This window comes from Lygodium microphyllum, chromosome 24, assembly GCF_053477565.2.
Source record: "Lygodium microphyllum isolate KBCC chromosome 24, Lygodium_microphyllum_v1.1.10, whole genome shotgun sequence".
Taxonomy (NCBI): Eukaryota; Viridiplantae; Streptophyta; class Polypodiopsida; order Schizaeales; family Lygodiaceae; genus Lygodium; species Lygodium microphyllum.
In genome coordinates this window covers 129,586,302-129,601,694 of record NC_141158.1, presented here as the reverse complement: position 1 = coordinate 129,601,694, position 15,393 = coordinate 129,586,302, and the positions used below count along the sequence as shown (strand labels likewise).

The following is a 15,393-nucleotide window of genomic DNA, read 5'->3' as shown; positions in this document are numbered from 1 at the left end:
AGCAAGAATGTTTTTGGATATTGAGATGGGATTAAGTAGGCATGATGCCCCTCAATCTGAAAATTTATGAAGTGTTGGGGAAAATGCAATGCTTGATCTTGGATAAGGTGCGCAACATGGACAACAAGATGATAATGTTGGTTTAGACCAAAATGTGGGTCCTTCTAGGCCTTTAGAAGCTGATGATCAGCAAGAGGAAGAGGAATATGATGTTCACTTTAAAGATCAGTCGAGGACAGTCGTTGAAATGTTTATGGAATTGGCAAATGATCCTTAGTTCGTGCGCTTTTTGTGGGCTTCGAGAGTTGAGCCAATCCCAAAGGGTATTCATGTGTAGGGTCTTCCATGGGGAACAAGGAGAGAAATAAACTCCTAAAAGTTGAAGGTATTGAGAACACACTCCACCTTACACGACCATAGAGAATAGTTGGAGCCATCCAACTTGTCTTCTTTGGGCAAAGAAGGAAGCAGGAGCACTTGTATAGCGGGTGCCATGTAAGGCATCTTCAGGTTGGTAGAATGTGCCTTATGATAAACATGGAGGGAGGGAGGAGGAGAGGGGTGCTCCGAACGGGGAGTTTGCCCAAAGGACTCAGACTCCGGATAATCTCACCATCGCTCAGAGGAATGATGAGAGGCCTCATCCTCTGAGTCAATAAAGCCGAAAAACTGGTGTTGAGACATCTTCGAGAACTTGCAATCACCTAGAAAAATTTGCATTTGGCTGGCAACAACATGGGAACAAGAGGAAATCAACTACAGAAGGCTGTGTAGATGTGTCGCCTAAGGGAAATATGCTGTCGCCTGTTGTAGAAGGTGTCCTTGACTGGAGAAGATTGTCACCAACCTGTGTTTGCAGCCAACAAACTGTCGCTAGTAGGTGCTAAGTAGGAATATGCTGTTGCTTCAGCCTAGATGCAGCTGCCTCATGTAACAATAGATGGGTTTGTAGCAAACGCAAGGTCTGATGCCTGTGTTTTGAGGCTAGGTGGCCTCTACAGCAGACTGCATTGGCCTTTGTAGGCAATGATACCATGTGAGAGTGCCCAATGGAAGAAGGAACTCAAACACAGAGAAAGAAGATAGTAGGAAGATGAAAGAAGAAAGAAATTTGCACTGACTGAAATAAAGGCTGCATACAAACAGATGGACTGATAAATCCCTGCACGCAGCCCGAGGTGTCAGTGAGGGCACTGGATCTAGCCTGAAATGACGGTGGCAGCAGCAGCAGCACTGGAGATAAAGGAGCGTGCCTGCAGTCGGAGGAGCAGCCTGCAAAAGATGATGACCAAAGTGTGGGGAGGGGCAGCTATAAATAGTTGGAAACCCCTAACTCTGGCTAACCCTAAAATAGGGGCCAAAATATGGCTAACCAGCTGGAAATAATGATAGAACTGCAATTAATACAGTCCGACTGTTGAAAAAAATGCCATAAATAATTTCATGGCAGTCCGGACAGTGTGTGATTGATAGGAGATGAAATTTGACTGACAGGCATAAGAACCAGGCTTAAAATAGGAGAAATGCATGCTAAAATGCTAGAGCTCCCATGTTTCCGTGAGAGTTAGATAGGGGCTCACAACCGGAAGTTGACAGACTGACAACACTAAAAGTGATAGGCTAACAGAAGCACCCCTTTTTGCGGGCTAGCTGGGGTGCCAATAAGAGCTGCTTGGACGAGTCCTTTAAGTTGTGTAAAGGAGGGAAATCTCCAACCAGCTAGCGGGCCAAAGATGAATCCTCGAGGGCTGTCACTCTATCCTTGAGGACAACCTTTGTATTTGGAGCAATGCAAATAGGCAGGGAAACATCCGCCAAGGGTGTGCGGACTGCACTGGAGTCCCTTGATGATGGTGGAAAACAGGCAGCTGCCCCCCTTCATTTGATTTGCTAAATTGTCTTGGACTGTGTGTGCTTCTAGGGCTGCTAGGCTGAATCTGGTGCCTGTGGGGAGGGGAAGATGGAAGAGGTGGAGGGAAAAGGCTTGGACAAGAATTAAGAAGGGCAATCACCATGGAGGAAGAAGCCGAGGATGATGCCTTTGTTGTACAGAAGGGAGCTGCTGCAATGAAGGACTGCCCTCTAGGCTGAGCGAGTAGCTGGTGGTAGTAGAGGTGTAGAGGAACTGGGCACTGGTTGCAGGAGACAGATGTAGGAGGTTATGGTTGGGCAGGAAGCAGAGCAGTGGCTGCAGGCAGCAGAGGCATGAGGGAGGGTGGTGGCCAGGAAGCAGATGCAGGAGGCTGGGCAAGGCAGAAGACAGGGCTGCAGGGTGGGAGATTGTGGTAGGATGGTGCAACAGGGGGCAGGCAGGCGGTTCTGCCAGGCAGGGGTGGCGGGAGGGTGCATGTGGGTGGGCAGGGTCCAGCAGATGGTGGCAGCAGAGGCCCATGCCAACAGTCATGTAGTCATGCTGGTCTTCAGTCACTTTCTACTTCATTTATGTTTTATAGCCATGTAGAGACTTATGCAAACTGCACATTGATATCCCCATTTATCATTTCAAGTTGCCACCAGGTTGAGTAGTTGAGTAAAGCCTAATCAAGGGGTGAAAGTGACTGTTTGTCTTGACTGCTGTCATGGCTGCAAACTAATGCCCAATGGGTACATGGTCTGCTGTGTGACCATTTTAGATAGCATTATGACCAATATACTCTTAATGTTTTTTTGTTTTGGAAGCGGTCACATTCAAAAGTAGAATGTGATAATGGTGTCAAACATAGTTTTTTTATTCTGGTATGGCTGGGGCTGTATACTCACCAACGTGTGGAGTGCATGTTGTAGAGTCATGTCAAAACTCGACCTGGACCCCTAGCACACATTCAATCACGGCACCTTCAATGACAAAATTTTGGACACATTGAAGATCATGGCCTTAGTTTTCCCACTTTGATTACAAGGCCCTTCTGTGGACACATTGAAGATCGTGACATTAGTCTTTCCCACATTGATTGCAAGACCCTTGCGTGTAGATTCTAGAAACTCTTGTAGGGCATCCAAGTATCATGGAAGGCCTTTGGCTGAACCAGTTAGGAGAAAGTGTTGTCTACATAAAGTAGGATGGGATTTGAGACACGAAGGGCATCTTTGTATTGCCTAGTTGACCGAGAGAAGTTGCTGTAGAGGCCAAATGAACTGATGAGAGGAAGGGAAGATACATTAATCGATACATGGATGTCATGACATAAGTGTCCATCTATCCTTGTTCATCCTAGAATTCAATTCTTGAAAAATGCTGGAAGATTTTAAATACTGTTAAAGGCATTGCCAATATCCAGTAATGCTGCAGTTACTCTTCTTGTGCTTGACCATGCTCTCCTTTATAAGGTGTGAAATTTGGTCTAGTGTAGACTGCTTCTCTTGATTCTGTAGTTTTAGTTATAGTGCCTGTGGCTCTCTGTTTAATCATCGAGTTATATCTCTATAGCTGAACGAGTTCAACCATATTAATCCTGGAACTGCTGGGATATAGTGGAATCTAGGCCTTAGAATTGAATTGATAGTATTGGTGGACTGATGGGTCTGGAAGATGGGAAACTTTCAGAAATGTGGTTTCATTCAGCATGAAAGTTCAGTCAGAAAATCCTGCTATTGGTAAGTATTTGTGTTTTGTGCCTAGATATTGCCAATTTCCAAAATCTACATTTGGTTTAAGGCAAGAGTATGCATTTTGAACTTTATCAATCATCATACTATCAGCTCTTTTGGGTCATGGACTATGGCAGCAACTCATGCAGTGAAGGTGGTGCTCTTAATAATCAGCAGTTTATCATACTTGTCTTCTTCTGGATTCAAAGTGATTGCAGCAGCTTTTTTCCAGTGCTGCTCACAGGGAAGGGAGGACTGTCCAGGCAAATCACATCTAGAATCTGAGTATCTTTTTAAGCTATCTATACTCTTTAATCATGTACACTTGTCTCCTCCATGATTCATATTGATTGTGGGGATTTCCCTTTGAAGTTTCAAGGGTGTTTTCTTTGTATTAACTGTGGTTGTGATTTTACTGGATATGTTAAAGCTCGTGTCCACAACATTGAGAAGTGGCAAGTGTGGTAGCAGTAAATTTTGATGATGAATGAAAGACATGCCTTGCTTGGATTGTCCCCACACTTGCTAGGTATTCCAGTGGACTAAATGATAACGGAATAACTTTTGAAGATCTTAGAAACTGGTCATTTTTCAACCAACAATGAGTATCCAAGTTTTGACAAAGTTATTTCAGATTCATTGTGATATTTCTGGAGATTTATGAGAAGGAGCAATTCGCTCTGTAGATGCTCTCTCTATTTGAGAACACTAAGTTTGATGGCCTCATTTAATTATTAAGGCAATCGCCAAGTTCTATCTAGATGGGAACTTGTCCATTATATGACAAACGTGATGCAGGTGGGAGGGCAAGGTAGAACCAGCTATACGAATGGCCCAAAGCATAAACTTGTGTGGGTTTCCCATCCAGTAATTGCATGCTCACATCTAGGACGTGGGCACAAATTCAATTTTTCTGACTAGAAATCGTGTTAATAGGTTGTATTTGAATGAGAACATTATCAAGCATTTTGATCATTTAAAATCTTGTCTGTACAGAGCATTCGCAGATAGCAAATGCCCGCTTTCAAGCAGCTGCTGCATTACAGGAGTCTGCAATACGTGAATGGGGGACCTTCACAGCAGATGAGAAGAGTAATTTGCGAATGTATGCTCCATCACCCCTTTCTGTTAGTTTGACTGTCTCATTTTGATAGTTTCAAATTTAACTTCTTGTATGCATGTATCCACACTGTCCTTTTGGTCAGTATACATTGTGTTTGTACAATAGCTCAACTTGGAATTTGTGGCAGTTATTGTCTGCACTATGTGATGGCTAGGGCTGCTGCACCTGAGGCTTATGTGCAGGCCAAAGTTGCAGCTGTCGCAGCAGCATTGACGAAACGGGGCTGGTAATAGAAACAGTGTACTCTTTAAAAACCTAAAGAACTGTATGTGTTCTAAAAAATTGAAGCTTCAATACAATCCCAGTTGTCATAAAAGTGGCTTGCATGTATTTCTGATCTTTTGTGAGGATTAACACCATCTCTGTCAGTTGAAAACCCTTCCTAATGTAAGACCATGTTGAGATATTGTATGTTGGGTATCTGCTGACAAACTGGAGGCTATCGAGAACACTCTTCATTGGTCACCAAGGCATTTTGCATTTGGTCAACACCACAGTAGTGTCTCAATGATGATAAACCATGTTCATGATATTTTCTGAGCTTGAAAGAGTTAAAGTAACATTCTTGTAAAACTTGTCTGACAAGGTCATACTAATATAAGGTTTAGAGTTCTGATCCAAACCAGAAAATAATGTTAACAGAGGCCAGGTATATTCAGGCTGGTAGAGTCTTGGCAGGGGAAAAGGATGGTTGAGTGGGTAATTGTAGCTTTTGTAGTGGACCAACATGTCTCTTTTTTTGGTGGGGAAAGTCCCCACAGTTTATCAATCATGCATCTTCCAACAGTGATTATCACAACCTATGACTTATAAGAAATGATTACTAATATTATTCTCAATTCTAATCTTAATTTATAAAGATGTTCTATAACTTGGTGATATGTATGTACCTGAGCATATGAAGGGACAAATGTAGTTACTTGGGCATTTTCTCTAGTCACATCTCTTTTAAGATGATGTGTAAATAATGATGTGTTAGGTTGTATGTTCCCAAGTTTGACGTCTCACATGATTCTTGCTATGTAATTGATAGCGATGTGGACATTGTGAAGGGACAAATGTTATTAGTAGCTTGTATTTCTATACCTAGCTAACTTTTCAAGGGTATATTGGTTCTAACTGGGCTATGGACTCTTGAGAAACATGGATCCTTGAGCAAGGTTTAGCTATGGTGGTTGGAATTCATGGACAAGAAGCATGACGGCTTAGAGTATTACTCAAGTGAATTAGGTTCCAAGATAGATTAGCTTGGACTTATAAAACACAATCTTGAGTAAACATGGACAAGACTGAACAAAGTACAATAGCATTGCATTCAAATGCCTATGGGATACAAGGCATTTCTTGTAGACTGTTGCATGTCCCTTGCTTTACTGCTCCATACAAAGAGACTATCATAGGAGTATGATTGCATAATTCTTAATGACCCTTCCCAATCACAACCATAAAAAAACATTGAGTATACAGAGGCTGTCATGAGTAGAACCTTGCTAATTGTATACATGGAAAAAAACAACTATATAAAGCTAGAGGCTATCACAAGGCCTCACTAAGTGTGCAGAGCTTGTAGTGCATAGGTTACATGAGGGTTACAAAGCTTATGATTGGAGCATTAATGCAAGTACATATAAGGCTTAAAAAAGTCGGTTTAAATATTGGGAATAGAAGGACTGATGAGGCTTGTCCTTTTGCTCTTGAGTGTCTTATTCTTCTTCTTATTCTTCTTCATGGTCTTCTTCTTTGATAGTTGCAAGGTAGGTCTTTTGTGATATTTTCTTGGCATGACAAAATTTTTCAATGTACCTGGTTCTTTTGTAGAAGTCAAACAATATCTTTCTTCCCTTTGTACTTGTTGCTGACATAGAGCAGCTGTTCTTCCTTTGAAGAGCTTGCTTCTTCTTTACCTTTGAGCTTTCTCTCTTCTTCAAGGAGTGATGCTTTGATGTTTACCAACTTTGGATTTGGTATATAAATTAGTGTAGTGGAGACATTACCAAATTCTAGAGAAAGACTCTTAAGCAAGACTCCAATGCATACATCTTCATTCATTTTTAAGTTAATCCTTGCAAGTTGAGCTAGCAGACTTTCCATATACTTAAGATGATTTGCAAGGAATGTATCAGCCTTCATATCCAATCTGAAAAAACTCAATTAACAATCCATATTTTGAAGATTTAGATTGGGTGATAAATAGTGTGTCCAATTGTTCCCAAGTGGCATGAGATGAAACCTTGTTGGAGATTGAGTAGTACAGTGAATCAGAGTAGCAATGACTTGGTTGCTAAGGAAAGTAAGAAAATGAAGGGATTTATAAGCTTTAAGAAAAGTGGCTATGGCTGCCACAGTTAGGATTTTGACAGGGGCGTGTTTTTTCCTTTCAACAACTTGAGGAGTGTACCATTGGGGCTGATTTTTGGTGTGAGAGCTTAGATACCAAGCTTCAAATGCCATATGGCCACAGGATGGATTGCGGCGTGTTCACATTATTCGAGTTGTACGACCGGATGCAGCCACAATCTGGGTAGCGAGCAACAATGTCTTCAATACTAGAGTAGGAGATCGCCAATGTCGTGGATCGAGGTGCCAGTCCGAAGCGTCCTGAGTTAAGGAACAACTCCCTAGAAGAAAGCTTATTGAGATATGGCTTGGTTGAAGAGATCCAAGAGCTCTAACAGAGGAGGGTGCTGGTTGGCTATGGCAATCAAGAGAGGTAGAGTGAAAATAGAGTGAGAGATGAAGTCATCTTGTGTAGCTAAGCTGACTAGAGTTTATGGGGAGTTGGAGGAGTAGTGAGTTGAGCTGAACCATACTAACCATGACTTTGATACCATGTTGAGAAATACGGATCCTTAAGCAAGGTTTAACTATGGTGGTTGGAATTCATGGACAAGAAGCATGATGACTTAGAGTATTAAGTGAATTAGGTTTCAAGATAGATTAGCTTGGACTCATAAATACAATCTTGAGTAGACATAAACAAGACAGAAAGTACAAAGTACAATAGCATTGCATTCAAATGATTGTCATGTATACTCTTTTATAGTTGTAGCACGGTAGCACTTTTCCTCACTATACCTATGGGATACAAGGCATTTTTTCTAGACTGTTGCATGTCCCTTGCCTTACTGCTCCATACAAAGAGGCTGTCATAGGATTATGATTGTATAATTTTCAACATAGACATGGTTTTTAGCCCTCCCTTGGTGGCTTCATGTTCTCTCTCAATTTATCTCTACTTCTTTGAGTGATATGGAAGTTTCGTTTCTCCTCATAGGTCTCTAGCAACTAGTTGAGATGCTTAGATTCTTCATTTGGTTTCCCAACATCTCAACCAATACACATGGTCCACCTTCCTTTTGGTATCAACATGATTGGGAGATATGGCCCTAGCTCCTCTTTCACCTTTGTGGCATTGGCACGATGGTGAGAGGAACAAGAATGGGGATGGGAACGAGAACGATATGGAAGCAGGAGGTCTTCAGGGAATAGAAATGAGTCCGTGGGAGAATGGAAATGTAAGGGGAACACCTTGTAAAGAAAATACCCTAACACAGAAGCATAAATAGAAACCGTACGACAAAGCACAGACTGATAAAAGAACACGGTTAGGGTTAGGGTTAGGGTAACTCAGAGACAATGAACACAGTTAATAAATGAAATGATATGACTACTAATAATACGATGCTCATGCATCAAACACACTATGCAGTGAATGAATACTGAACCTCGAACTCTTGTATCTCAAGGATCAGGGCAGGGGTAGTGAGCAGGAGAGTGTGTTGTACTCCGTACGGATCCCGAATCGCAGCAAGGCAGCCTCCAGATGTTGAACACCAGCAAACGCAGTAGTGAGAAGCTGGATCTGATGCAAACAACAGTGAGGAGAGAGAAAGACTAAAAACGCAGGCAGCAGGTGAGAGAGACTAAAAACGCAGGTAGAATAGCCTGCAGGAGAGAGAAAGACAAAATGTAGGCAGCAGGTGAGAGAAAGACTAAAATCGTAGGCAGGATCACAGCCTGCACGAGAGAAAGACTAGAAACGCAGGCAGGACAGCTTGCAGTAGAGAGAAAAACTGCAGCGACTGCAACAAGAAAGAAAACTGTCAGGGCGACAGTCGGGGCCTGCAAACACAGCAGTTTGCTGACGTGGCAGGTTGTACGACAGCAGTGCAGATGATCAGCAGTCAGTAGCGAGGTAGAAACAGCAGCAATCAGCGTGTGGAGGGCTGGAAAGAGGCGCCAGACTGTAGGGAACAGTGATGGACAGCAAGGGTTGAGATGTCCTCCGTGACCGGGGTGTGGGCAGCAAGCTGGTAACACCTGAAACCTGCAAAAACGAGATTGAGGAAAGAGTGGAGGGTTGGCTGTCAATTTATAGAAAATTAGGGTTCTAGATCCTCTGCCACTTACTCTCTCGATCCGCTCCCTGTTTTAGGGTATTGGCTAAAATAAACCTAAATAAGCATATTTTGGGGCCGTTTAAGTGGCTAAGAGCAATTCTTAGCATAACACCCCTTCTCAGGCCCAAAATAGGGCGAGAAAAGTAGACCAACCTAAATTTCAATTTACCCCAAGGCGTCCCACCCAAAGCAGCCAGGGCATTGGACAAAGGGTGCACGTTAGCTTCCCAATGGCTTACGAAGACTACAGAGGCGATGGTTATCTTACCAAGGGAGCTCAAGTGATCACCCGAGAGAGGCCAGGGCATCGGACCAAGGGTGCTCAGCGGTTGCCCAAGGGCCTACCAAGTCCTACAAAGGCGGATGGAATCAATGGACTTTAAAAAAAAAAGATAAATGCTTTGAAAATACATAAGTAATATAGGCGCAACGGCCAATTAAGTGACAGATAGGAAAATATAAAGAGAGTTTTAAACCCAAGTCAAGCACAAAACTAGTAGACCAATCCCTTGCACCGACTAGGATAAGTGCCTATGGATGAGAACAAGTGTGTGTATGTGCCAATCATGTGGTGAATATGTGGAAAGGCAAATAAGAGGATGGTGGGCTTAGCAAGATAAGCAAAACAAGCAAGCAAGCAAGGGTAGGGAAACTGTCTTTAGGAGAACTGCTATGTGTTATGCTACGAATATGATGGATCCTAGAGTTGACCACTCCAAAAGACCGAAAAGGGATAAATGCGCACAGATGCATGTTTACATGAATAGAATGCCAATGCATGGAGTAATGCAAAGGGAGATGCAAGAGGTCATGCTCATGCAATATGCTATGCAACGGTGCCATTGGGACAGTGCCCTCGCAGGGGAATTGTCCACTTGTCTAAGTGCCCTTTTACAATCAGGTCATGCTGACAGTGCGGATGAAGTTACAGGCCTGGTATATCGCCTTGTGTTGGTGCTTCTCCTTATCCTGTGTAGTGCAACTCGGCCGCCTAGTGCGGAATTTCCTTTGGTCTGGGTCAGATGGCTCCAAGGATTCTAGGGCCAAGGTGGCGTGGGCGACCATCATATGGCATTGGTGAGAGGGAGGACTTGGGATCATAGACCCAGAGTATCAGAGTATGGCCCTCTTGGGCAAGCTAGTTGTTCGCGGACTCACACCAGGAGGATATACCTAGAAGGTCCTATTGCAGGAGGGTCTTCAGAATTATAGACCGAGACTTGGGGGTGAGTGGAGGTTGTCCTTAAGATGGATCTTCACGTCAGCCCAGATCACCTTTCCTACTCAGCTTGCTCCTCGTGTGGTAGGGACTCCGTAAGGCCCTAATCCAGAGCCCCCCAGGATGCCAGGAGGAGATAGACCGTCAGTCGGTGGTCTGGAATCCCCAGGTCAGAGATCGGGAAGGGGCACAGATTGACGAGCGCTCCACATCGAGTGGGCTGGCTGGGAGGCCGGCTCGGCTCGTACCATCAGGACATGGCGTGAGGTGTATAGGATGATGGACGAGGAGGTGCTGCAGGGAGTATCAGGCTGCCAGAGGGGAGTGGAGTTGAGAAGAAGGGAGGTAGACACAACAATATGTCAAGAATGGCTTGCTCCCCCGATACGAGAGCTGATAGAGCCTCGGGAGGTATGGGCCGCTAGGTTTTCACTAGCAAGCATCCCCCTATAGGTGGCGGGTAGAGTGGGTGGTGCTCCATCGGGGACCTTCTTCACCGTACAGGAGGGGGGGCATCTGGCTCTTGATAGAGGGCAGCACGATGAGGGGATAGCTATCCTTTCATAGGGGAGGATTCGGGTGATTGGCCTATAGGAAAAGACATGGCGACTGAACTCTTTTGTCTTCTAGACGGAGTTCAGGAAGTGGCGCCTCTGGATCTGGGAGAACAGGCCACTTGATGAGCTGGAGTGGGATTTGGGAGAGTGGCTATGGCCGGTCACTACGGTTGCCAAGAAGCCACCGAGGTTCCTGGAGTACACTGCTAGGATTGGTAGACACGTATGGATGCAGGAGGATATGGATTGGGCACTGTCACGTAGTAGGCACTGGGTGGAGGATAGCATCACGGAGCCTTTCCAATGGACCTTCTGGTACTGCCTGTGGGATAGCTGGAGGTCGAGGAGGGGATCGTATTTCTTATGGTTAGTGGCACATGGAGGCTTGGCGGTGGGAAGTTGACTTGCCGAGATGCAGAAGGAGGGAGGTTGTAAGTGCTGCACATAGTAGCCTCTGGAAACCCTAAAGCGCTGCCTTTGGTCATGTGAGGCGGTGCAGCTCGTGTGGAGAGGAGCATGCCGCATCCTTCACTGTATAGCACCTAGCCTTGGATGTATCTCATGGAGAGCCTTCTGTTGGCAGGCAGTCAGCCAGAGCCGTCACCTTCTGTATGAGGCCAGGATACAAGACACGATATTCATTATCGAGGCAGGGTCGTGTGCGGTGGTCAGTTTGGAGACTCTACCCATCCGCCAGGTACTGGAGCCCACAACAGACCGCTTTGAGGTATGGGAGATCATAGGGAGTCTTACTGGTTGGCATATTTGGAAGGCGCGGTGTCAAGAGGCTTTCGGCGGAGTGAGACTTTCAGTATAGGTGACCTTAGTAGAGCTCTGGGCCTCCATTATCCGCCCCTTCCGCGGCCGATGGGATTAGGTGCAAGGCGAGTCTAGGAAGCGGTGATGCAACTATTGTGGATTGGAGAAATCGGGGAGTGTAATGCACGTGAAAGACCACTTGGCATGCATTCCCAACAAAGACATCGGGCCTTGTGCAAATGTGCCGGCAGATGTAATAGTAAGTCTCTATCTTTGGCGCCAGAAGCGTATGGATGTTGAGCTAGAAGAGAATGAATCCTCTCAACCAACACCACATTGGGCTAATGAAGCAAAAGTGGGGCAAAGAGAGGCTAGTGGGCCTAGTGGCGCTAGCCAAATTCGAGGTGCTAGTGGCACATAAAAAAGAAGTGCATCCATATTTGTATTGGGTCCAAGTGCAAAAAGGACCCCGTTGCCATCTTCGAGTGGTGGTGGGCAAAAGGGCTCCTTGCATCGTGCTAGTATCCATGCAAGACTTCAGAGGCAGGCAATTGTGGAGGCAACTAGGGAACTCACACCATAGTTACCAGGAACGGGGAACGGGAACGGAAACGGGACCCCCTGGAACGGGGGGAACGTCCAAAGTGAGGGGACGGGAACGGAGGGAACGGTATATATATATATATATATATATATATATATATATATATATATATATATATATATATATATATATATATATATATATATATATATATATATATATATATATATAGGTAGGTAGGTAGGTAGGTAGGTAGGTAGAGAGAGAGAGAGAGAGAGTCAACACTTGTCTTAGAATCTAGAGAGAGAGACCATATCAACCATAATTCATGAAATTAAACTCTAGAGACATAATAATCAAGTTTCAACAATAATAAAGATTCAAAACATTGTAACTAGCAATGGATTGTCGCATTCATAATTCAACATTCTAATCAACAATGTTGCATAAGTCCAACTGGCAACAAGTGTGCATTGCAAAAACACAAAATATGCACTAAACTTTAAAGCCTAAATAGTAAAGATCCAAGTTACACGAGCTCCAATTTCCAAGTCAATACTCTAAAGTTCCAAAAGGCTAGCTACTAAGTGCTCTGATTCATGGAAGATGGCTCCACTGTGCCTGAATGCTCATCCTGTTGAACAACATCCTGTCCATCATCATCACCATCATCATCATCGTCATCTTTTTCCCAACATATAAAAGAATCAGCCTTTGCAACTGATGTACGAGCTAGCAAGCGAAGATTGGAGCTTACATAAACTAGGTCATTCGTCTTCATTGTACCAAGACGATTTCTCTTCTTTGAGTGAATGTGATTGAATGAGCTCCATAGTTGCTCTAAACAAGAAGAGCTAATTGTTTGGCTAAGAATACGAATAGCCAAACTCTGCAACTCTGGAGCTTCTGCCCCGTAGTCCTCCCACCATAAAGCAGCCCCAATATTTATCCTGTCCTCTAGTGCATCCTCTGTACCAAACATCCCTAATGTTTGCCGATATACAGAGAGCTGATTTTTAATTTTGCGTTGCATTTCACGGCTGGGATAAAGCCTTGCAAGCAATGTGTTCCAAGCCTTGACCACCTCAAGGTCTCTTTCTTGCATCTTTCCTTGAAACTCAGGATCAAGCACATATGCTGCAGCATGCATAGGAGAGTCATACTCATTCCATCTATTGATGCATAACTCCTTGATCTGCTCATACCTATCTGCATTTGGTTCCAAACTCTCCAACCTCTCAATCATGCGATCCATACCTTCATAGATCTTCCCAATGCATGGATCCATGCCATCTGCAAGCCTCAACATGTGCATAATAGGATCAACCATTTGGTTGGTGCGATTAACCTCATCCCAAAAATCTCTATCAGAAACATATGCATTACATAACACAGCAGTAGCAGTGGCAGCCCCATTCCAATTTTCATACTCATCACTAGCAAATAGCTCCCGAATTGCACCTTTGCAATAGTGCAATCGACCAAGCATAAGAAAGTTATATGCAAATCGTGTATCCGAGTATTTAAGAAGTTCTTTGTTACTTCTCTTGCGAAACTCAGCATGCAAGTACTGATGATTACATATAAAAGTGATAATCTTGTTGCCTTTCGCAATAAGAGATGCAATCCATGGCAAGTCTCCAATATCCTTCAACAAGTTATTCAAGCAATGCGCCATGCATGGACTAAAGGTGATATGTGGATACATTGCCATTAAAATGTTTCCTGCTGCCCTATTTGTAGGTTCACCATCTGCCACAAACTGCACTACATTTTCTGCCCCAACAGCCTGCACTGCCTCGCACCACTCGGATGCCAATACATCTGCACTCTTTCCAGTCTCTGAAGCATCATGACTACCAATGAAGTATACATCTCCACGAGAATATGCAACAACACCATGTATGGACCTATGGCGTGTGTTACTCCATCCATTTGCTATCAATGTCACTCCATTTCTTGCCCATTGATTGCGAATATTTGCTGTTGCAATCTCTATGGCCACTTTCTCCTTTTGAAGCAATGTAGTCCTGATAGTTTCTGATGAAGGGGGCTTATATGTGGGTCCATACTCTGCAATCTTTGTCACCATATTTAAAAAATAAGGTGACCTGGCTGATTTGAATGCAATATGGTCATGGTAAAAAAAACGTGCCACTGCTGCATTTGTTTCCTCTTTTTTCTTTGGTTCCCATGAAGTGTGCAATGAACTCTGTTTAACACCACGACCTGTTGCCATTGATGGCCCACGAGAAGGCTGCGTAGCCACTAATCCTGGTGGTCTTCTGCATGAAGCACCATGCCCTGCTGGCCTTGGAGTCCACGTTGTTGGATCCACTGCTATATTTGGCGTCCTCCTGGCATGTGAATTCCCCATAGAAGTGGCTATGCGGTCAAGTAACTCCTGCCTTTTCTCAATTGATACATTGGTGCAAAAACGCACCTCTTTCCCCTCCTCATGTAGAAGATGGGCTCTCACTTTATCAGCCCCACTAGTGCGAGCATAAGGGCAAAGTTTGCATTTCCAAGGGCGAGCCCCTCCACCTCTCAATGGCACCCCTGCATCTACCTCATCCCACCATGACCAAGTAGTGCTTCGACTTCGTCCAGTTGTTGACGAAGTACCTGCTGAGGATGATGAAGATCCCATAGATGTCAATGCTGCCATCTATATAGAAGTGACAAATAATCAGTAAACTGTAAACTTCAATGAAATTAGTAATTACTAATTACAGAAATTTGCAGCCAACATTTTAACATCCATGCGTCAAAGTTCAATGAAATTGCAAAAATTTCAACCAAGGTTCAAAGTGTACCGTGTGCCGCATGCGACGTAGGCGGGAGACTCAGAGGCAGGTGGGAGAGTCAAAGCCGAGCAGCCTGCAGGCCGAGGAGCAGGAGCAGGCGGGGCAGGTGCACGGAGCAGGCGGAGGAGCAGGAGCAGGAGTAGGCGGGGCAGGTGCACGGAGCAGGCGGAGGAGCACGAGCAGGCAGGGCAGACACAGGGGACAGGTGCAGGTGCAGGGAACAGGGGACAGGGCCCAGGCGCACGCGACAGGCGCAGGGGACAGAGTCCAGACGCAGGCGCAGGCGCAGGCGACAGAAGCAGGGGACACGCGATAGGCGCACGCGACAGGCAGAGGGGACCTCCAACAGGCGCACGCGACAGGCGGAGGGAACAGACGCAGGCGACAGGCGACAGT

The 15,393-nt window shown here is 44.7% G+C and overlaps 1 protein-coding gene across 5 annotated transcripts in view; it reads left to right on the top strand.

Moving 5' to 3' along the window:
- Nucleotides 1-15,393, top strand: part of LOC148015638 (exportin-4 protein) — a 171,894-nt gene that overhangs the window by 45,070 nt on the left and 111,431 nt on the right. For 4 of the 5 annotated variants that reach the window (XR_015688297.1, XM_087664915.1, XM_087664916.1 and 1 more), the window contains exons 3-4: nt 4,585-4,693; nt 4,839-4,937. Coding sequence is in view for 4 of the 5 variants with exons in the window: in XM_087664915.1 (XP_087521041.1) it covers nt 4,585-4,693; nt 4,839-4,937 (208 nt within the window). In the remaining variant the exon portion in view is untranslated. Of the gene's footprint in view, nt 1-4,386; nt 4,440-4,584; nt 4,694-4,838; nt 4,938-15,393 lie in introns of all 5 variants that reach the window. The other variant, XM_087664917.1, reaches the window with a different exon arrangement.